At 43.0% G+C, this 24,020-nt stretch overlaps 1 protein-coding gene across 1 annotated transcript in view; it reads left to right on the top strand.

The window, feature by feature from the left end:
- LOC134356590 (natural cytotoxicity triggering receptor 3 ligand 1-like) overlaps window positions 1-21,846 on the top strand; it is a 65,266-nt gene extending 43,420 nt beyond the window's left edge. The window contains exon 8 of the mRNA XM_063067550.1: window positions 21,761-21,846. Coding sequence (XP_062923620.1) covers window positions 21,761-21,846 — 86 coding nt within the window. The remainder of the gene's footprint in view (window positions 1-21,760) is intronic.
- The last annotated feature ends 2,174 nt before the right edge of the window (window positions 21,847-24,020 follow it).

The following is a 24,020-nucleotide window of genomic DNA, read 5'->3' as shown; positions in this document are numbered from 1 at the left end:
GTCGCTGGATATATGTATGACTGGGCTATTCCGTCATAACAGGACTAGGACTAGAGTTAGGGACATGACAGGACACAGACTAGGAGCTGGGACAAAAACATAGACTTGGGCTAGGACTTTGGCTAGGAAAGTGGGACCAGGACAAGGACTTTGGAACCTGGAGCCTGGGCTTGGACTCCGAGCCAGAGACTTGACAAGGACCCAGGACCTGGGTCTTGAATCGGCTCGGACCTCGGAACTAGGCGAGGACATGACGAGGCTTGGGTTCTTCGAGGCTTGGGTATGGACTCCGAGCCAGAGACAGGACAAGGACGCAAAACCTGGGTCCTAACTCGGGCTCGGACTCCAGAACTAGGCGAAGGCATGATGTGGCTACAGGACTGGACGAGACTTGGATTCTTAGAGGCTTTCCTGGACAGGGCGAGGTACTCCTGGGCTGGGCGAGGCACAAGGACAGGACGACACCCCGAAGCCCTGACTTGGGTTTGGAAGAACAGGAAGCACAGAACCGTGGTCTTGGGAGACAGGAACCCGAGAGCCTAGGACGAGGACTGGGCGCTCGTAGCCTTGGACGAGGACTAGAAGCTCGCAGCCTTGGTCTAGAGCATGGGAACATGGAGCCTTGAAATTGAGAGACAGGAACATGGAACATGAGCCAGGGCATCTCCTTGGGAACAGGACGTAGGGCCTGGACTCATACACAGAAGACAGAGCTGGGACCACTCCTTGGGAACAGCACCTAGCGCTCATACACAGAATGCTGAACACGACAAGAAGGTTCCCAACACAAGGTAGCGGCAAACGGCCGGACCTACCTAGCGAAGGCGTGCACACAGAGACGGTTCTCAACACAAGGTAGCGGCAAGCGGCCGGACCTACCTATTGAAGGCGTGGATACAGAGACAGTTCCAAACAACGATGGACAATTCCTTATGTAGACACAATAAAACTCCGGTCTAGCTCCGGCGGTAGAACTTGAAAGCGATACAGGCGAGGACGCTTGCAAGGCTTCAGGCAAAGTTTGCAGGCATGATTGCAAGAAAAGGCTTCAGACGAAGGTTGCAGTCAAGGCTTCAGGAGGAAGAGGAAAGTGAAGGGAACGGAAGGGAACAGTCCAGGAAATGAAGCTGAACCCAGGAGCTATTTATGTAGCCAGACCAAAATGAGAATCATGTGCCTCAATTAAGGGAAAACTGGAAACACAACAGGACAAGGGAATACCGGAAAACCTGGAATACGGATCGACGGACCGGACCCTGACACGCAAGACATAGAAACCGAGTGGTTGGCAAACATATGCTTCCGCTGTAGTACCAAGTTTATGATTAGAACTCTTTCTCGAGGCACCAACTGACAGAACATGAATCCTTGACCGTATCTCTTCTGGTTTCCGCGCTTTTGCTTGCTAACCAAAACTGCTGCTAGCTCACGTGATTTTTACATTTCTTTCCTCACGTTAGACACATACTTGAGATACATGTTCTGGAGAAAGTTCTTCCCCACCCCCCCAACCCGGAGGTTCCAGAGCAAATGTCTATAGGTAACCTCGTTTCTTGCCCGAATATCGAATAGTATGGGGAGTAGCCAGTTTTTTTTTTCATTTTGTGTCCAGTTGTAGCAGTGTATCAAATATCTAATTAGTTGGCTCCACTTTCTCTTTCTGCTGGCATCCAGAGTCCCAAGCATGTCTAGCAATGTTCTGTTGAATATTTCAGGCTGAGGATCACCTTGGGGGTGACATGCGTAGTCTTTGACTTCATAACTCGAAGCATACTGAGTAACTCATATATGGTCCGACTCTTAAAATCCCTTCCCTGGTCACTGTGCATCCATAATGAATAATAATTTATCCTATACACTTTGGCAACTATGGATATGCTCTGATCCTTAGTGGAGAATGTTTGAGCCATATCTGGTGTATTAGTCGGTGATGACCAAGACATTCGCAGTGTTACTGGAATTAAGCTCTATGGAAGGATTACATACACCCTAAATTAAGTCGTTCTGTTCTTTGTAAATGGGATAGTGGCAGCGTCTGATAGACACTCTAGTCGGCAGCTTCTTCCTCCGAATATATTGGATGCACGACATAAGGTACTTTTTAAATTCAGGCTTCACTCGTGTCCAACGGAAACGATCTTGGACCAATCCGTAGGTCTTCTCAAATTCCAAATTACCTGAATTGACCTCAATACAATCTTCGGATACTTCTTTCAGGGAAACTCAACTGGGAACACCGAGTTCTATCTGGCAGATATGGAACACTGTGTGAACCTTTGCTCCTCAACTCCAGTCACTGCCATTCATTTTGCTTCATTACAAAATGAACCTCTGAAAGGGCAGAGGAGTGGAAAAAATGGCCGGTTGCAAGGAGACATAAAGGGCTACTGTCAACATGCGCTAAATCTGCTTCGTCCATTCCAAATAGTCCCGCGTTCCTCGCCTATAGTCAGCACTAAGTTTTTCCTTGTTTGTGTTTTGCCTTGTGATTGGCTGGGTCATATTTACTTGCCCCGTGAAACAAAGTATTAAAGGACAATCTCAGTGGTTTTGAAACAGCAATAATAGCAACTAGACAACGGGGCGACCCATTGGGGCACCGCTTGAGAGAAGGGTAGTGCAATCTGATGTGACCAGAATAAACATTACATTTTCCTGAATGCTATTGATATCGCTTTGCTTTGGAAATTGAAGCAGAAAACCTCAGTTTATTAAAGAAGAACGACGCTTAGCAAGGCAAATATAGCTCCGCCTCTGTTAACGAAGGACGCTTTTGATGGCATTATTTCTGGTTGATCTGCCACCCTTGTGCCTCTCGTTGTCATTCTGTAGACGTGCAGTGCTTTCATCCCCCATCTCGTCATCTTTTCTGCTGTTTGTTCTTTGTCTCTGATCCTGGAGACGTGCATTTCTCAGCTTCTTTGTCTCTTCCTCTCTCCTCCTTCTATGCCAGTTGTTGTCATTTTGGAGACGACCATGCCTCTCCTCTTCTGTCTCTTATTCTCTCATCTTTTTTATCCTGACTCTTTGAAATTAAAGTCGTACTGCCCTGGCCTCATCCGATTCTCGTTCTGTTCCTCTCCTTGCCCCTTCCCGACGACGTTTGGCGTCATCTCTTAACCATAATGTCCCCCTTCTCTTTCCGCGCGGCATATTTTTTTTTACCCTAATGCTGAATAGAAGACACGAAGCAGTATCACCAAAGCCTCCAGGATGCAGATTTTTCTTGTGATGTGGTTGGCGCTCTCCTAATTGGACGTGTTATAGTCACCGCTGTCCTTTGACTGTAGCAAAGGGTTTGATGGGTGTCTCGAAGTACGTCATTACAATAAATTTAATTATCTCTTATTGATGTCATTCAGTTTGATCTGTCCCAATCCTGCCCATGCTGGTGGTGATTAGCAGAATGTGACCGCTGGAGATAGAGCTGCCTTGCCCTTTTGCTCCGGTTGGTGTCGCTGCTGTGAGCACCGTGAGTTGCTGCTAAGGCTGGCCATGCGCATCCGTCGTGGTGTCGCGTCGCGGTTTCCGTCATGGCTGACATCGGCTGTCGGGTGAAAGCGGGGCTGTTGATTTTGACAAGTGAGCAATTCTATACGAATATATAACCCTGAACTTTGCCTGCATTCCGTAAGATAGCGCATTTAAGTCGATTTAGCCAAAAATAGTGCCGATGTAATCTAACGTTTGCGCTAATTGGAGGTCACAAACAGACAAACAGAGCATGGGAGTTTTAGTAGTATATAGATTGGGAGTGGCAGCATACCACTGTTCGACAGAGAACACATGCGTTGAAATAATAGCTGAAAATTCAATCTGGCGTTTTATTACGTTGCAGTTCCTCAAACTCCGCTGAAAATCATTCGTGATAAAGGGACCTCACCAAATTCCCGGAAACTCAAATATAAAACGGTAGCCTTTTACCCAAATAAATCAGAAATCTTTTGGATACAAAATAATACAGAAATTCTAACCAGGATAAAAGCCGTAATAAACGGAACTTTTATGAGAAGGAGTTTATGAGGCTTCTAGCACATTGGAGATGCACAGCCTGTCAGGGAAAAGTTGTTTTCACTGGATATCTCACGAATCGTGAACGTTCCTGCCAGACTCATCTGTATTATCTAACAAGATTAGACTGGAAACATTGAAAGGAAGATCTGCACTGAATGAACCTGGACAACTGTACAAACACAAAACAAAATGTGAAATGCATTTTTCCCACGAACTCCTTCTACATTATTTACAGTCCATATGAACTTGTGTGTAGCGTATTTCATAGCAAAATTTCCAACAAGTTAAAAAAAAGCGCTAAATGAAAAAAAAAACTAATAATGCAGAGGGAGGTATTTGGATAGAAGTCGAAGTTCGGGGCGATGATGTAGATTTTAGCGTTGTGATGTAAATTGGCGATTTTAGTTAGCTGTCAGGAGTTACAATTTTAGGCAATCAATTTGATTGCAATCACATTTAAAACCTCAACTTCTCTAACATTAGTACTATTATTAGACCATACGACCATGAGAAGTAGGAGCAGAATTAGGCCATTTCGCCCATTGAATCTGTTCTGCTATTTCATCACGGGTGATCCAATTTTCCACTCATCCCCAATTTCCTGCCTTTCCTCGTATCCCTTCATGCTATGACCAATCAAGAATCTATCAACTTCTCTCTTAAACAGACATAAAGACGTCGTCTCCACAGCTGCCTGAGGCAACAAATTCCACAGATTCGCAATTCTCCGGCTAAAGACATTCCCAATCATCTCCTTTCAAAAATACGCCCATCATTTCTGAGGTTGTGTCCTCTGGTCTTAGACACTTCCACCATGGGAAACATTTTCTCCACATCTAGACTATCAAGGCCTTTCACCATCTGAAAGGTTTCAGTTGAACCCGCTCCAGTTTCAGCACATCCTTTTCAAGATTAGGGATCCAAAATTGATCACAATATGCGAAGTGAGGCCTCACCTGTGCTTGATAAATTCTTAACATTACATTCTTGCATTTATATTCTAGTCCTCTTGAAATGAATGCGAAAATCTCATTTGCCTTCTTCATCACAAAGTCAACCTGAAAATAACCATACACCTCCCGACATTGCTTTCCATCTACCACTACTTTGCCCATTCTCCAAATCTGACGAAGTCCTACTATAGCCTCGCTACTTCCTCAAAGCTACCTGCTCTCCACCATCTTCATATCGTCTGGAATATTTGCATCAAAGCTACCAATTGCATCATCCAAATCATTGACATATAATGTAAAAAGAATCAGCCCAACACAGACCTCTGTGAAGCACCCGCTGTCAAGCAGAAAATACTTCCTTTATTCCAAAAATTTACCTTCGACTAATCAGCCCCTGCCTTATCCATGCTCGTATTTTTTTCTTGTAAATCCATTGGTTCGTAGGCTGCAGCTTCATGTTTGCCACCATCTCAAAATCGAAGTACATTTCAACCAATACTCTTTAGTCTATCATGCTTGTTATTGTTTCAAAGAATTCCCCCCGATCCATCAGGAAAGATTTTCCTTTGAGGAAACCATGCTAACTACGGCCTATTTTATGATGTGTCTCCAAGTACACCGAAACCACATCCTTAACAATCGGGTTCAATAACTTCCCCACCACTTACGCCAGACTGACTAATCTATAATTTCTTTTCTTCTGCCTTTTAAACCTTCTTGAAGAGTGTAAAACATAGAAAAACATAGAATAAAGGTACAGGAGTAGGCGATTCAGCCCTTCGAGCCTGCACCGCCATTCAGTATGATCATGGCTGATCATCCAACTCAGAACCCTGTATCAACCTTCCCTCCATACCCCCGATCCCTTTAGCCTCAAGGGCCATATCTAACTCCCTCTTAAATATAGCCAATGAACTGGCCTCAACTGTTTCCTGTGGCAGAGAATTTCACAGATTTACCACTCCCTGTGTGAAGAAGTTTTTCCTAATCTCGGTCCTAAAAGTCTTCCCCTTTATCCGCAAACTGTGACCCCTCGTTCTGCACTTCCCCAACATCAGGAACAATCTTCTTGCATCTAGCCTGTCCAATCCTTTTAGGATTTTATACGTTTCAATAAGATCCCCCATAAATCTTCTAAATCCCAACGAGTATAAGCCTAGTTGATCCAGTCTTTTATCATATGAAAGTCCTGCCATCCCAGGAATCAATCTGGTGAACCTTCTTTGTACTCCCTCTATGGCAAGGATGTCTTTCCTCAGATTAGGGGACCAAAATTGCACACAATACTCCAAGTGTGGTCTCACCACGACCTTGTACAACTGTAGTAGTACCTCCCTGCTCCTGTACTTGAATCCTCTTGCTACGAATGCCAGCATACCATTCGCCTTTTTCACCGCCTGCTGTACCTGCATGCCCACTTTCAATGACTGGTGTATAATGACACCCAGGTCTCGTTGCACCTCTCCTTTTCCTAATCGGCCACCATTCAGATAATAATCTATTTTCTTGTTTTTGCCATCAAAGCGGATAACCTCACATTTATCCACATTAAATTGCATCTGACATGAATCTGCCCACTCACCTAACCTATCCAAGTCACCCTGCATCCTCTTAGCATCCTCCTCACAGCTAACACTGCCGCCCAGCTTCGTGTCATCCGCAAACTTGGAGATGCTGCATTTAATTCCCTCATCTAAGTCATTAATATATATTTTAAACAACTGGGGTCCCAGCACTGAGCCTTGCGGTACCCCACTAGTCACTGCCTGACATTCTGAAAAGGTCCCGTTTATTCCCACTCTTTGCTTCCTGCCTGCCAACCAATTCTCTATCCACATCAACAGCTTACCCCCAATACCATGTTCATTAAGTTTGCACACTAATCTCCTGTGTGGGACCTTGCCAAAAGCCTTTTGAAAATCCAAATATACCACATCCACTGGTTCTCCCCTATCCACTCTACTAGTTGCATCCTCATAAAATTCTATGAGATTCATCAGACATGATTTTCCTTTCACAAATCCATGCTGACTATGTCCGATGATTTCACCGCTTTCCAAATGTGCTGTTATCACATCTTTGATAACTGACTCTAACATTTTCCCCACCACCGATGTTAGGCTAACTGGTCTATAGTTCCCCGGTTTCTCTCTCCCTCCTTTTTTAAAAAGTGGGGTTACATTAGCCACCCTCCAATGCTCAGGAACTAGTCCACAACCTAAAGAGTTTTGAAAAATTATCACTAATGCATCCACTATTTCTTGGGCTACTTCGTTAAGCACTCTGGGATGCAGACCATCTGACCCTGGGGATTTATCTGCCTTTAATCCCTTCAATTTACCACTTCCCTTCTAACATGTATTTGCCCCAGTTCCTCCATCTCACTGGACCCTCTGTCCCCTACTATTTCCGGATGATTAGTTATGTCCTCCTTAGTGAAGACAGAACCAAAGTAGTTATTCAATTGGTCTGCCCATGCCCTTGCTCCCCATAATCAATTCACCTGTGCAGTGTAGTGACTGTATGAGATGACAGAACAGAATATCAGCCAGTTGAATGAAAAAGAAAATAATTGTTATTCCTTCTTTTGGAAGGAATAACCAGAGGAGTTATTTGCAACACTCTATGACTCCAATACAAAACTAGATCTGGATACTGTGTATAAGACCAAGGACAATATTTAATTTGACCTTGTGAGAGGAAGATGAATTGTCGTTCGACTGTCAAACTATTGTCCCATAGACATTGATATGTGGAAGAAGATGGTACTCGTGAACAAAGCAATTAGAATCGAATGCTTCAGGCGGTTCACAAGGCCACTTATTTCACCTCTTTCAAATATGACTCTGCTCCTATTGAAGCCTGTAATTTACATTTTTTCGATGTGATTTTCGGCGGATCGAGTGATCTGGTGCTGTGCTGTTTCCAATAGAATGGGTAAGGTTTTGAGGAAATGGTCCACGGCTTGGAGGCTTAGCAGCCTGGAGACGGTGCGAGCCCAGGATTAACCCTGTTTCTTGCCGATCTCACTGATTTAAAGTGCCGAGGAAGTATCAGGAGGATGAGAGCGGAAGGCAAGTAGGTGTTCATCTCTCGTTCACTGCTGCTGGAGGAATATATTGCTTTAGATCTCCCCATCTTCCTCACTACTCCGTCCACCCATTCCCCTCTCTCTCTTCACCGCTAAACCCTCCTTTCCTCACATGGTGCTATGTGCAAAGTTTAATTGACACAGTATGTGCACAGGACTCTGTAGTTCATGTAATGATGTGTTTTTGGTTACTCCTTTTACATTGCTATTTGTGGAATTCTGATCCCGATGGACGGTCTCAGCGGCCTGCAGTCAATGAAAGCTACAGCACTAAATGGAACTGAACTGAACTTTGCTGGTTAGCTTTGATGGCCTTATGGTTTGATGTTTTATATTCTGTGTTTTTCGTTCTTTCTTTGCTATTTGTGTGATCTGTTATTTTCGTTTACATTTTGGAGTTTGAATTTTTTTGAACAGTTTCCATGGCGTTTCTTTGTTTCGTTGCTGTCTGTGGGAAGACAAATCTCAGGGTTGCATCCTGCAACTTACTTTGATAATAAATGTACTTTGAACATCCTCTTCGTTCTAAATTCAGCAGTGTGCAACTGGGTGCTGAACTTACTAACCAATAGCCTTTGGATAGAAACGATATATAACCGCTCCTCCCCTCCATTGCCCGACGCCGTTTCCCTTGGCCTGAGGTGACGTAAGGATAGTAATAATCCTTTCCATTATCCTCAACATGGGTGACCCCCAGGGCCGCGTGCTGTGCCTACTCTGTACATTTTGCACGTATGTGACTGCATGTGAATACACATGAGTAATTACATTGTCAAGTCTGTGGCGAAGCTCATCACGATCAATGCCTCGAGAACGGAGTGGAAGAAGCTATGGCCTGGTTCCAGGAAAATAACTTCTTCCTGAATGTCCAAAAAGGGGATAGTGATGTGGAAAGCCTGAATGTGCAACTTGGAGACTAACAGGGAAATTAAGGGCACAAGCTCATAGTTTAAATGTAACTCTCGCTTCGGCTAGCGGCTTAATATAGGGGATGATAGCCCCCGGCCCGGCCAAACTTAAGAAATCTCGTTTGTGTGGATGCTGCGCGACGCGTCCCCTGTTACAAATCAGTACCACAAATATCAAACAGCACACAATATGCGTAAACGATTGAGCTTTATAATTCTTAATTTGACTATATGGTTAGTAAAGAAAACAACAACAACAAAAAAAAGAGCCTATTCCCATGAAACAGTCTAATGCGCAACGCTGGAGTTCACTGGTAAGGCCGATCGTCCAACAGCGACCTCCTCCGATCGTCGCTCTCCTTCGGACTCTCGCTCCAAGTCCACTCCGTCCGACATCTCCCAACTCTCTCCATTCGCATTTTCACTCCTCATCTCTCCCCGGCAAAAGTCCGCGAATTCCCGGCTCCCAGACACGCAGACAGAACAACATCCCACTCATTGGTAGTATGCGCCGTTATCTCTCATCATAACCCGGACATTGTTGCTACAGAGAAACCATTACCTCAGCAGTGGAACATTACAGAGAAGCCATTACATAAACAGTGAAACCCTACAGCATGTTACATTAAATTCTGGCAGTAGAGTGTCGGAAATCAATGCATGGCCTGTCGTCATTTTCTGTATAAGAGATATTTTTACCCTGACGGTTGATTGTTAATTCCTTTGCAAATTAACAACATATACACTGTTCATGGATGTCTTTTATTTTTCCAAAAGTATCTGCATTTCAATTTTCTCAAGGGAATATTTGAGAATACATTTAAAGATCCTCTTCAATGTTTTAATACACCAAATTGTATTTATAAAGTTTACAAAGACATGGAAGAAACAATACACATTGGATTTCAGAAATATGTCATTGGTAAAGTAATAAAGAAGAGATGCTTTTAAATTATTTGCTTTCTCCTTAGATGAAGTGGAATCTCTCTCACGGCCGGAAACTACTGTAGAAAAATGTCTCTTAGCGATGCTTTGCTTAATTTCAAAATACTTGTCAAGAAATTCAATTGTCATTCTGGAGGTAAGTCTTCTGTGCTCCTTAGTAAGTAATGTCTTCCAACTTCGTATCTGAAAGTGAGTTTTTCAGTGTTTATAATCTCAAAGAGGAGTGGACTCAGACAAATCCCCATGGAACGCCACTGGTCACCGCCCTCCATGCAGAATACGAAACATCTACAACAACCCTTTGACTCTGTTGGCAAGCTAATTCTGGATCCTCAAAGCAAGGTCTCCTTGGATCCCATGCCTCAATATTTTCTAAATGAGCCTCGCATGGGGACCTTATTAAATGCCTTACTGAAATACATACACACAACATCCACTACTCAACCTTCATCAATTTGTTTTGTTACATCTTCAAAGGATTCAATCACGCTCGTAGACAAAGCCATGCTGACAATCCTTAATCAGGTACGTCTTTCCAAATGCTCCTACATCCTGCCTCTCAGGATATTCTACAAGAACTTGCCCACTACTGAAGTAGGATTCACTTATCTATAGTTTCATTGGTTATCTCTACTCCCTTTCTTGAACAAGGGAACATTTGCAACCCTTCAAACTTCCGGTACTTCCCCTGCCCCTATTGATGATGCAAAGATCATCACGAGAGGCTCAGCAATCTCCTCCCTTACTTCCCACAGTAGCCTGACGTAAATCTCAGCTGATCCCGGTGTTTAATGCGTTCAGACAAATATGGGTGAAGTGTGCTTTTACATGGATCTGCAATCACGTCTGCTTAATAGCATCATATTAATTCCCAAAATATGCATAAAATAATGTAAGGAAATTGTTTCCTCTGAAACCTCTAAATCTTTGGGCGTATCATGTTGATAGTTAACCAGCAGTTCCATTGGAGAGCTACAGCTTAGAAGGTTGGAAGCTTCCATATATTGAGGCAAAGGGAAGCCAGTTACCCTTCGTAGCATATGGATATGTTTTATGTGAGCCACAACTGGGATAGCCATTGTTCCATTTACCTTAAGGTAATCTTCTTTGAGATTAGAATACTGAATAACTCACGTTCAGATACAAAGCTGGAAGAGATTACTTACTTAGGAGCACAGAGTGACAATTGAATTTCTTGGCAAGTATTTCGAAATTAAGAAAAGCATCGCCAAGAGACGCATTTTTGTCAAGGTAGGATTCCGGCGGTGAGAGACCCCACTTCATCTAAGGAGAAAGCAAATAATTTAAATACATCTCTCCTTTACTACTTTACCAAGAATATATTTCTGAAATCCAATGTGTATTGTTTCTTTCACGTCTTTGTAAACTTTATAAATATAATTCACTGTATTAAAACTTTAAGGGATCTTTAAAAGTATTCTGAAATATTTTATAGAGAAGGTAGAAGGGCGGCAGTGCGTGTACTTCAATGCGAGAAGCATCAGGAGCAAAGGTGATGAACTGAGAGCTTGGATACATACATGATTATAATGTGGTAGCCATTACAGAGACTTGGCTGGCACCAGGACAGGAATGGATTCTCAATATTCCTGGATTTTAGTGCTTTAAAAGGGAGAAAGAGGGGATAAAAGAGGAGGAAGGGTGGCATTACTGCTCAGGGATGCTATTACAGCTACAGAAAGTATGAGTAATGTAGCAAGATCCTCTTTTGAGTCAGTATAGATGGAAGTCAGGAACAGGAAGGGAGCTGTTACTCTATTGGGGGTATTCTATAGGGCCCCTGGTAGCAGCAGAGATACCGAAGAGCAGATTGGGAGGTAGATTTTGGAAAGGTGCAAAAATAACAGGGTTGTTATCATGGGTGACTTCAACATCCCTAATATTGATTGGCACCTGATTAGTTCCAACGGTTTAGACGGGGCAGAGTTTGTTAAGTATGTGCAGGACCGATTCCTGTCACAATATTTGACAGGCCAACAAGGGTGAATGTCATACTAGATCTCGTATTACATATCTAACCGAGTCAGTTCACAGATCTCTCAGTGGGTGAGCATCTGAGGGACAATGACCACGGCTCCCTGGCCTTTAGCATTGTCATGAAAAAGGACAGAATCAGAGGGGACAGGAACATTGTTAATTGGGGAAGGGAAAATTATGAGACTGTAAGGCTACAACTTGCGGGTGTGAATTGGGATGATGTTTTTGAAAGGAAATGTGCTATGGACATGTGGTCGATGTTCAAAGATCTCTTGCAGGATGTTAGGGATAAATTTGTCCCGGTGAGGAAGATAAAGAATGGTAGGGTGATGGAACCATGGGTGACAAGTGAGGTGGAATATCTAGTCAGGTAGAAGAAGACAACATACATGAGGGTTAGGAATCAAGGGTCAGAGGGGTCTATTGAGGAATATAGGGTAGCAAGAAAGGAGTTGAGGAGAGCAAGAAGGGGGCATGAAAAGGCCTTGGTGAGTAGGGTAAAGGAAAACCCCAAGGCAATCTTCAATTATGTGAAGAACAAAAGGATGACAGGAGTGAAGGTAGGACCGATTAGAGATAAAAATGGGAAGATGTTCCTGAAAGCTGTGGAAGTGAGCGAGCTCCTCAATGAATACTTCCCATCGGTATTTACCAATGAGAGGGAACTGGATGACGGTCAGGACAATATGAGTGTGGTTGGTGTTCTGGAGCATGTTGATATTAACGGAGGGGAAGTGTTGGGGTTGATAAAATACATAGGACGGATAAGTCCCCGGAACATGATGAAATACTCCCCTGGCTGCTCCACGAGGCGGGGGAACAGATTGCAGTGCCTGTGGCTATGATCTTTCCATCCTCGTTGTACACTGGAATGGTACCGGAGGATTGGAAGGAGGCGAAAGCTGTCTCTTTGTTCAACAAAGGTTATAGGGATAGTCCGGATAATTATAGGCCAGTGAGCCTTACTTCTGTGGTGGGAAAGTTCTTGGAAAGGATTCTTAGATATAGATCTATGGGCATTTCGGGAATCATTGCCTGATCAGGGACAGTTAGCATGGCTTTGTGAAGGGCAGATGGTGTCTAACAACCCTGATAGAGTTTTGAGGAAGTGACCAGGCATATAGATTAGGGTAGAGCAGTGGATGTGAATTACATGAATTTTAGTAAGGCTTTTGACAAGGTTCCACGCGGTAGGCTAATCAGATATTCAGCAGGCATGGTACCCAGAGAAGTTTGGCCAGGTGCACTCAGAATTGGCTTGCCTGCAGAAAGCAGAAGGTTGCGGTGGAGGGAGTACATATGGATTGGAGTGTTATGATTCGTGCATCGGTTCTGGGACCTCTACTTTTCGTGATTTTTATTAACGACCTGGATGTGGGGGTAGCAGGGTGGGTTGGCAAGTTTGCAGACGACACAAAGGTTGGTGCTGTTTTGGATACTGTCGGGGATTGTCGAAGATTCCAGAGAGATATTGATAGGATGCAGACGTGGGCTGAGAAGAGGCAGATGGAGTTCAACCCGGAGAAGTGTGAGGTGGTACACTCTGGAAGGCAGAGTACAAAGTAAATGGCAGGATACTTGGTAGTGTGGAGGAGCAGAGGGATCTGGAGGTACATGTCCACAGATCCCTGTAAGTTGCCTCACAGGTAGATAGTTTAGTTAAGAAAGCCTATGGGATTTAGCTTTCATATGTCAAGGGATAGACTTTAAGAGTGGCGAGGTAATAATACAGCTCTATAAAACTCTGGTTAGGCTACACTGGAGTACTGTGTGCAGTTCTGGTCGCCTCACTATAGGAAGAATGTGGAAGCATTGGAACGGGTACAGAGGAGATTTACCAGGATGCTGCCTGGTTTAGAGAGAATGCATTATGATCAGAGATTAAGGGAGCAAGGGCTTTACACTTTGGAGAGAAGGAGGAAGAGAGGAGACATGCTCGAGGTATACAAGATATTAACAGGAATAGATAGAGTGGACAGCCAGCGCCTCTTCCCCAGTGCACCACTGCTGAATACAAGAGTACATGGTTTTAAGGTAAGGGGTGGGAATTTGAAGCGGTATATCAGAGGAAGGTTGGTGCGTGGAATGCACTGCCTGAGACAGTGGTGGAGGCAGATAAACTAGTGAAATTTAAGAGACTGCTAGACTGGTATATGGAGGAATTTAAGGTGGGGAATTATATGGGAGGCAGGGTTTAAGGGTCGGCACGACATTGTAGGCCGAAGGGCCTGAAGTATGCTGTACTATTCTTTGTTTTATATTTCATGTTTTGTTTTCTGTGTTCCATATTCTATATTCTATATATCTTAATATTGTTGTCAATCTTTAGAGATAATAAATCTTTATTGGTATCTATTGATATGTTTTGTTGTGTTCTATATTTTTCTATTTGTGTTTGAAGGGAAGCCTCTCAGTTTTTATTATTTCTGTTTTTGAACTTTTATAATTTAGTCAATATACACACATACACACACCTACACACACACACACACACACACACACACACACACACACACACAGACACAGACACACACGTACAGTGTATATATGTACCCGAATTGATTTTTTTTGTATATTTGTCTGGTGTTGCTTCATACTGCTTCTCCTAAGTTAATTAATTTCACAGCAAATGCCGACGATATTAATCTTCATTCTGATTTACTATTTCTCAGTGTATGTGCCTTTCTTATGAAAGTTACTGAATTCACCTTTTTCCCCAGGATTTTGCCAAGCTGACATTGGCAGATGCAATGATCAGGTAGATACCAGGAATAAATCATGATCAGTGAGCCTACTGATTTTAATGGCAACGAACTGCTTTAAGAGGACCTTGCTGCGTTCACTTAAAAACCGTAAAATAATTTGTAGCATCTCTGCTGTTTTATTTCATTTTCTTGCATAATTTGAACCTTTTTGAGTTATTTTAATTCCCTCTATGACTCCTCAGAGTATTTTGAAATTTTTGCGATAGAACCATATAACAATTACAGCACGGAAACAGGCCATCTCGGCCCTTCTAGTCCGTGCCGAACGCTTACTCTCACCCCATCCCACCGAACTGCGCTCAGCCCATAACCCTCCGTTCCTTTCCTGTCCATATAGCTATCCAATTTAACTTTTAATGACAACATAGAACCTGCCTGAAGCCCTTCTGCTGGAAGCTCGTTCCACACAGCTGCCACTCTCTGAGTAAAGAAGTTCCCCGTCATGTTACCCTAAACTTTTGCCCTTTAACTCTCAACTCATGTCCTATTGTTTGAATCTCCCCTACTCTCAAAGGAAAAAACCTATCCACGTCAACTCTATCTATCCCCCTCATAATTTTAAGTACCTCTGTCAAGACCCCCGTGAACCTTCTACGCTACAAAGAATAAAGACCCAACTTGTCCAACCTTTCTCTGTAACTTAGGAGATGAAACCCAGGTAACATTCTAGTAAATCTTATAAACCTTATCTGTACTCTCTCAATTTTGTTGACATCTTTGCTATAATTCGGTGACCAGAACTGTACACAATACTCCAATTGTGGCCTTACCAATGCGTTGCACAATTTCAGCATTACATCCCAACTCCCGTAGACAATGCTCTGATTTATTAAGACCAGCATACCGAAAGCTTTCTTGACTACCTTAGCCACATGAGTTTCCATTTTCAGGAAACTGTGCGCCATGATTCCACCTTCAAGGAACATATCAGAAATATTCACCTGTGCTCAAAACCCTGAGAGAGAGCAAAGTTGATTAAGTTGATTACGTTTGTGGGCTTCATAGCCAACTGTTGTGTACCTTTTGGTTTCTTGATCTGACCTTGTTGTAACAGTTCTTACAATTAAAAACCGTTTTAATCTCCTGCTTCAGTCTATTCACGTGGATAGATTTGTTTCAGAATTTGTTATAGTTGATTCTAAAATGTTGACATTATTCTTGGTGAGAAATATGACAATTTAATATTACATTCAAAAGTTTCAGTTGTTCCATGAATGACTGTTTGTATTTTCTCCTTGTGTAGAGTTTGGAGTATTTGCAATCACTGGAAAAATTATGCTTGTACTTTTACAATGTGCCATCTTTGAAAGAAATCTCTAGCTTGCACCATTTGATCAATTTAACTGAGCTAGATTCACGACTAAATCCAATTACCAGGATTGAGGAGAATTATAGGCAGTATGTAAAACGCCTGTTACCAAATTTGATGAAACTGGTAACATCAAGTTGTCTAATAAAACATTTGAACTTGTAACACATTGTCCATTTTCTTCACTTATTACTGCCTAAAACTGAGGTTGCATTGATTGGTGTGTAACCAGCTGATCTGAGTTTAATTACATTAAAACTCCAATAATCTGACTTGTGAAAAGTCCTGATGATTTGACGTCTGCCTCACCGGGAAAATTTTCCTGGGTTCCCTTTGCTGTTGAGTGTCAAGTTCCTGTGTTTCTGTTCAATTCTTTCTGGTCCCACATTCTGTTGAAACTGCGTGGTTCAATTTCCTACGGTCCCTGGTTGCCTCGCTGACCAGGAAATTTATAATACAGTGTAATTTCTGAATGCAACAATTTTTAAAAAAAATGTAGCAATTAATGTAGACATCAAGTTTACTTTCACATACACAGATACTGTGAAGTACAAGTACAATGAAAAAATTTACAACAGCAGCTCAAATGCAGGTCATACACTTAGTGACCAATTTCTTAGGTACACTGATACATCTGCTCATTAATGTAAATACCTAATTAGCCAATCATGGTAGCAACTCAGTGAATGAAAGCGTAGAAGAGATGGTCAAGAGGTTTCATTGACTTTGACCATGGAGTGATTGTTAATGCCAGATGGCTGGCTTGAGTAGCTAAGAAACTGCTGATCTCCTGCGACTTTCATGCACAGCAGTCTCTCGAGTTGCACTCAGAAAATGCTGAGCGAACTCAGCAAATCTGGTAGCAAATGTGGGAATGAATCAACAGTGGATGTTTCCTGATGAAACCCTTCTTCAGGACTATAAAGGAAGGGGTAGACGCCACAATAAGAAGGTGCGGGAAGAGAAAAAGGCTAACACAAAGTGTTAGGAGAAACTAAATGCTTCAGAAAGGTAAAGGGCTGGATAAAATGGAATATAATAGGAGAGGAGAGTGACCCATAGGAGGAATGGGAGCAGGTGAATCGGGCTGTTGGGCGGAGGGTGAGTGATAGGCGGGTGAGAAGAGGTAAAAGGACAGAGTGGGGAATAGAAGCAGAGGAGAGGTGAGAGGGAGGTTTTATTTTTACTGCAAGGAGAAATCAATGTTTATACAATCATGTTGCAGACTAGGCAGACCGAATATTACATGTTAGTCTACTACCTTGAGATTGAACTCATCTTGGCACAAGAGAAGGCCATAATATACATCCTGAAATTTTGTTTTCTCTGCAGACATCGAGGAGAACTGAGGAGTGCCGCGAAGGATGAATGACAGTTAAAACGTTAGAACCCGGAAGCCCCCACAACTCATCCTCCTACACACAAGCAGCAGAAAACCAATGACCCTCCCTGAACTCCAACCATTAAAAATCGTGAGCACCCTCCACCAAGCACTCAAGTGTACAGCAAAGCATTAATAATAATACAGATTCGCAGTACCGCAAAACTACTCGTTCACCCGATAATTCGACATACCACAGGCTGTCTCTCTCTCTCCTCCCAATAAGGGAAAAAAGAGTAGTCACGTTTCACAGCGAGAGGGGAGACATTAAAAACAACTGGCTGATTTATGATGTTAAGAGTCCTTCGCGTCGCTCTTTCCGAGCTCTGCTCCAGGAGAGTCAGCACAAAAAAGGCGCAACTCTACGGGCACACAACCCCCGACAGCTAACCGCTGTTTCCGACGTTCCGTATTCTCCCGTGATGCTTTAGTCACGGGCGCCGGCCTAGAATCATCACATCCCCAGACCCTCAAAATCCTGGAACCCTGAAGGAACGCTCGTTTTCCAGGCAACGTCCTTGAGATATCAAAAAGCGGCCTGTCTTGAGGCACAGAGAACGGGTTCCATTTCCGGAAAGAACCAAAGTTAGAATGTAACTCCATATCTGGTTCTTGAAAAAAACCCGCACACTCAGAAAAGGGGTGGGGGGGGGGGTGGTGAAGAAAAAAGAGGTATCAAAGATAGAAATGGAGCAGTTTCAGAAGATGCAAGCAAAGGTCTCGACGTTTAGCGCCATCTTAACTTCGCCGTGCCTTCAGTACATACAGTACAGTAAGATGTCCAATAGAACAGCTAACATAGCGTGAATTAATCGGTCTGGTAGCCTAGTGGAAGTAGCTGTCCCAGAGCCTGTTGGTATTGGTTTTAATGTTGTGGTACTGCTTCCCGGAGGGTAGCAGCTAGAACAGCTTGTGATTGGGATGACGTGGGTTCCCAATGATACTTCGGGCCCTTTACGCGAAAAATGTCCTGAAGACTGGGAAGGTCACAGCCACAGATGCGTTGGACTGTTTGTACCACTCTTTGCAGAGCCCTGCGATTGAGGGAAGTACAGCTCCCGTGTTGTGCAGTGGTGCAGCCACCCAGGATGCTTTCAATTGTTCCCCTGTAGAAAGTCCTTAAGATTTGGGGACTCAGCCAAAGTTTTCAACCGTCTGAGGTGAAAGAGGTACTGTTGTGCTTCTTTTTAACAGCAGAGCCGGAATGTGCAGACCAAATGAAATCCTCGGTAATGTGTATACGGGGGAACTTGAAGCTGTTGCCTCTGGAGTTAAAAACAAAACTGTAATGATAGCACTGAGAATAAGCTAGAAATGGCAATTGAAATTAGACCCAGTGTCGGTGGAATCATTAAACGGGGCCGTCAGGATCATCAACCTGAATCACTAACACTTCCGTTCAGTTTACCAACCTGTTGTGTGCTTCCACAATTCTTCGCTTTAGGCTTCCAGCGCCTGAAGTATTTTAGAAAAGCATAAAAATACAGATGTTGGGATCGAAAATGTAATATTTTAGCTGGTTTGACAGCATCAGTAATTGCGAATCAGATTCGATTCCTACCACGTTCTCCCTGAGAATGTGTCGGTGTCCTTTGGGTGATACGGTTTCTGTCCATATTCCTGTCAGATGTATGGTGAGGGGCAGTAAATTGTGGCCATGCTATGTTGGGGCTGGAAGGATGCTGACACTTGTAGTCTGCAGCCACCAGAACGTTCGCTGAATTGATTTGACTCAAATGACACATTTTACTAATTTCAAAGAACATGTGACAAAGAAAGCTAATATTTAATCTTTTGGGGTTGAAGCACTGTAAAACAAATCAGTAAATTGGTGGAAGTATATAGCAGGGGTCAGGCAGTATCTACGGCAGAGAAACAGAGTTAATGCTCAGGTAGATCTATATTTTCATAAACATTATGATTGTTCTGAAACTAATCCATTTATTCTCTTTACGGGCAGTGCCTGACCCGCTGAATATTTTCACTATTTTCTGTTTTTGTGTCGGTAGTGTTGTTCAAGCTTTTATGTTGACTGTCTACTGGAAAAGATTAAGTGTTGATGATGTTCCCTTTGGTTTAAATAGTGCCAGTGCGCACTCAGGGAATGGAATGGAATGTGTTTCGATCATTATGCATTGTGTAATATATACATTTAATTTATGAATCTGTCTAGTCACAAAACATAGTGGCATATAACTAAAGATTTAAGTTAACATTCCTAATCACATTATCTTCATAGTATGAGTTATAATAGAGATGTCGAAATATGATGAAGGGTACTTTTACAATGGTGTTGGTGATGTCCAAGAGGATTCATTTTGGGACCATTAGTATACCCTCTATATATTGATGATTTAAACTGGAGTTTTACTGTTTGGAAACAGACACATAAATAATAATAGGATAATTGTTTTCTAACTTTTTGTGAACTAGATTGCATCGCCTGAGAGGTGGATGAAAGAAGGTTCACTCGTTTCTTTCGTAACCAGAACAAATGAAATATCAAGTGTTTCAATATTAAATATTTCAAGTTCTGTGCACATCCTTGCAATGTAAGTGCAATGTATACAAATGATCTTAATGATGATTTATTTAGATTGTCATGCTGGTGAAATTAAATTGTGCTATATTACGATATTTCACAAAATAGAAACGATTGCATAACATGTTTTGGGTTTGCATTTGGCTTTTGGTCTGTGTTGTGGTTACTGGTGCGGTATAATATCCTTGTAAAAAGTCCTTGTTACACAACAGCGTTGATATTGCTTCAAAATCAACATTTTACAAACTATTACTCTTTTCAATGCCACCTTCTGGAACTAACATTTTTGGATACTAATGTGCTATTGCTTACTGTGGTATTGCATGAATATTTATCTGTGAATAAACATAGAATCATTGAAAACCTACAGCACAGTATAAGCCCTTAGGTCCACAAAGTTGTGCCTAACTCAATATCAGACTACGACCATGTTCTCCACAGATTTTTGCAGAGCCCCGGATTGTAATTTTGGTGAAATTACAAATAGGTAAAATTACAACAACACATCAACAGAAACGCTTCCATGTAATTGTGAACAGTCTCGTTCACAGAACATTTGTTTTTACTAAATTCTGTATCAGAATGACATTGATGAAAGGTATATGAATAAAAGAACCTTCTTTATTATACAGATGATTACATAATCTGTTTTGTTTTACGGTATGTTAAATACAATAAAATGTGCTTGGTTTATCAGCTAAGAATAACTTATATGAATATTGCATCAACGTTTGTGATTACTTTATGTTTAACAATCAATATTATTCAACTTATTTTAACAAGGCTATAGTTGTATTTAGTTTGTAAATCACTATTTCCAAACTTCAAATCTTTATTTTTGCAGAAGCTATTTATTTGTCCTGGAAACCTGAATTACATTAAGTTCTGGAAAGTATACCAAAGAGAGAGAGAGAGAGGGAGAGAGAGAGAGAGAGATAGAGATAGATAGATAGATAGATAGAGAGAGAGAGAGAGAGAGAGAGAGAGAGAGACTGTGTTATGTCGAATACAGAATAAAGGAGTAGTATTTGTCTTTGCTTTTGTGTCTTTATTGATGATTTTCTGTATGCTTGGGTGCTTGATGTGGGGCGCCGATGCTTTTTGCTGTTTAGGGTGGAGAGGTGGTATTATCTTGCTGCTGTTCGTGTGTGGCAGGCGGGAGTTGCAGGAGGGTTTGTGGTTCTAACATTTAACTGTCATTCATTCTTTGGGGCACTGCTCTGTTTTCGTGGATGTTTGCGAAGAAAAGGAATTTCAGGATGTATATTGTATACTTTTCTGTGACATTATACGTACGTATTGAAACATATTGAATAACTTGCCTTCCTAAATGCTTGTTGTATTTGAAACTTTTTAGTAAACAGTGTAAAAGGTCAAATTGGTCTCAATGCACCTGCCCCTTTCTTAATCTATTATCATTCAGAATCTATCATTGCTTTTAGAAACAAATTGGATAACCTGTTAATAGTTGCCATACACATCCATATTGTCAAAATGTCATTGGAGCCTCTTTTCATCCTCATGACAATTCACGAACTGCCCTGACCTCACCCCTCAACTATGTGTACAACACAAATTTGGAAATGTTACATTTAATTCCCTCCTCCATATCAGCAACATACGCTGTGAAAAAATGGGACACCATCTGTAATCTCTGCAAAACTCCACAGATCTCTTACAATCACGAAGAAAAAGATGTGTTTGTTCCTTTTTTTTCTTTCTGTAAGCATGTCTGTACGTTATCCTCATTCCCACTGCTTTATTCCCGCTCATAAACTCTTATGCAACATCTATAAAAACAGCATTTCGGGAGTGCAAAACCATTGTATCCACTGATTCTCATTTGTTCAACAGGCTCTCTTCCACTGCACGTATCTCCACCGTACTACTACTGCCACCACGTCGACGCAGGCCTAAGGGGCCGGCATCGGTCACGATGACAGACTCTCCACTTCTCCCTTTCCCTCATCGGTGTGCTCAGTTCACCTACATTAGCCGCGCCGCTGTCTTCTGGCAGCGTGTTGGCCATAGTCTTGGGAGAGCACCCAGGGTTAATCCACGCAATGCGTGTGCTCCCATATGATGACTAGGCTGGCAGATAGATCAAGGGGGCAAAGACAGTGCCCCGCTAGTTCCAGTCTTCCCGCCTCGACTTTAGTGGTGAGCATCGGTAGGTCGTCATAGAGCTCGATGTTCGACATATGCTGTTGCCAACTCCGGAGCATTCAGGTAGATCAACCAACTGGAGACTTTCGCATAGTCTTGGTGAGTGTCCACGTGTCGCATCCGTACATGAGAATGAACTTTATGTCTGCGATTAAGATCCTCTTTGTAAGCCCTCTGCTCTGGTTCGACTCCCAGATTTCCTTAATGTCGTTCGTAGCCCTCCACGTCAGCGCCTTACATATCTTTATGTTCTTCTCCGAACTTAAGTCAAGTCAAGTCAAGTCAAGTCACTTTTTATTGTTATTTTGACCACACCTGCTGGTACAGTGCACAGTAAAAACGAGACAACGTTTTTAAGGACCATGGTGCTACATAAAACGATACAAAAACTACACTGAGCTACGTAAAAAAAAAACACAAATACTACACTAGACTACAGACCTACGCAGGACTGCATAAAGTGCACAAAACAGTGCAGGCATTACAATAAATAATAAACAAGTAGAAGGCAGTAGGTTGGTGTCAGTCCAGGCTCTGGGTATTGAGGAGTCTGATGACTTGGGGTTTAGAAACTGTTACGTAGTCTTGTTGTGAGACCCCGAATGCTTCAGTGCCTTTTGCCAGGTGGCAGGAGGGAGAAGAGTTTGTATGAGGGGTGCGTGGGGTCCTTCATAATACTGTTTGTTTTACAGATGCAGCGTGCGGTGTAAATATCTGTAATGGCGTGAGAAGAGACTCCGATGATCTTCTCAGCTGACCTCACTATCCGCTGCAGGGTCTTGCGATCCGAGATGGTGCAATTTCCGAACCAGGCAGTGATGCAGCTGCTCAGGATGCTCTCAATACAACCTCTGTAGAATGTAGTGAGGATGGGGGGTGGGAGATGGTCTTTTCTCAACCTACACAGAAAGCGGAAACGCTGCTGGGCTTTCTTTGCTATGGAGCTCGTATTGAGGGACCAAGTGAGATTCTCTGCCACATGAACACCAAGAACTTTGACGCTCTTAACAATCTCCATGGAGGAGTCGCCGATGTTCAGCGGAGAGTGGTCGCTTCGTGTCCTCCTTAAGTCAACAACCATCTCATTTGTTTTTTTTTCATATTCCAGAGACAGGCTGTTGGCTCTGCACCAGTCCGTTAGCGGATGCACCTCCTATCTGTATGCTGACTCATCGTTCTTTCTGATGAGACCCACCACGGTCGTATCGTCGGCAAACTTGATGATGTGTTTCGGGCTGTGTGTTGCAGCACAGTCGTGGGTCAGCATAGTGAACAGCAGTGGACTGAGCACACAGCCCTGGAAGGCCCCCGTGCTCAGTGTGATGGTGTCGGAGGTGCTGCTTCCAAACCGGACTGACTGAGTCTCCCAGTCAGGAAGTCTAGGATCCAATTGTAGAGAGCAGAATTCAGGCCCAGTAGGCTCAGCTTTCCAATCAGTTTCTGAGGAATGATTGTGTTGAATGCTGAACTGAAGTCTATGAACAGCATTTGAACGTACTTGTCTTTCTTGTCCAGGTGGGTGAGGGTCAGGTGTCGTCTGTTGAACTGTTGGGGCGGTACGCGAACTGCAGGGGGTCCAGTGAGGGGGGCAGCAGGGTCTTGCTATGCCTCATGACGAGCCTCTCGAAACACTTCATGATGATGGATGTGAGTGCAACGGAACGGTAGTCGTTGCGGCAGGACACTGATGACTTCTGCACGGGGACGATGGTGGCTACCCTGAAGCACGGAGGAACGACGGCGCTGCTCAGGGAGAAGTTGAAGATGTCAGAGAGAATTCTGCTAGCTGGTCTGCGCATCCCCTAAGCACTCTGCCAGGAATATTGTCTGGTCCAGCAGCCATCCGTGGGTTGACCCTGCACAGGGTTCTCCTCACATCAGCCACAGTAAGACACAGCACCTTGTCAATTGGAGGAATGGTGGTCTTCCTTACCGCCACGTTATTTTC

The sequence above is a fragment of the Mobula hypostoma genome, chromosome 14 (genome assembly GCF_963921235.1).
Source record: "Mobula hypostoma chromosome 14, sMobHyp1.1, whole genome shotgun sequence".
NCBI classification, from domain to species: domain Eukaryota; kingdom Metazoa; phylum Chordata; class Chondrichthyes; order Myliobatiformes; family Myliobatidae; genus Mobula; species Mobula hypostoma.
Note: the sequence above shows the minus strand (reverse complement) of the source record. Positions and strands in the feature narration are given on the sequence as shown.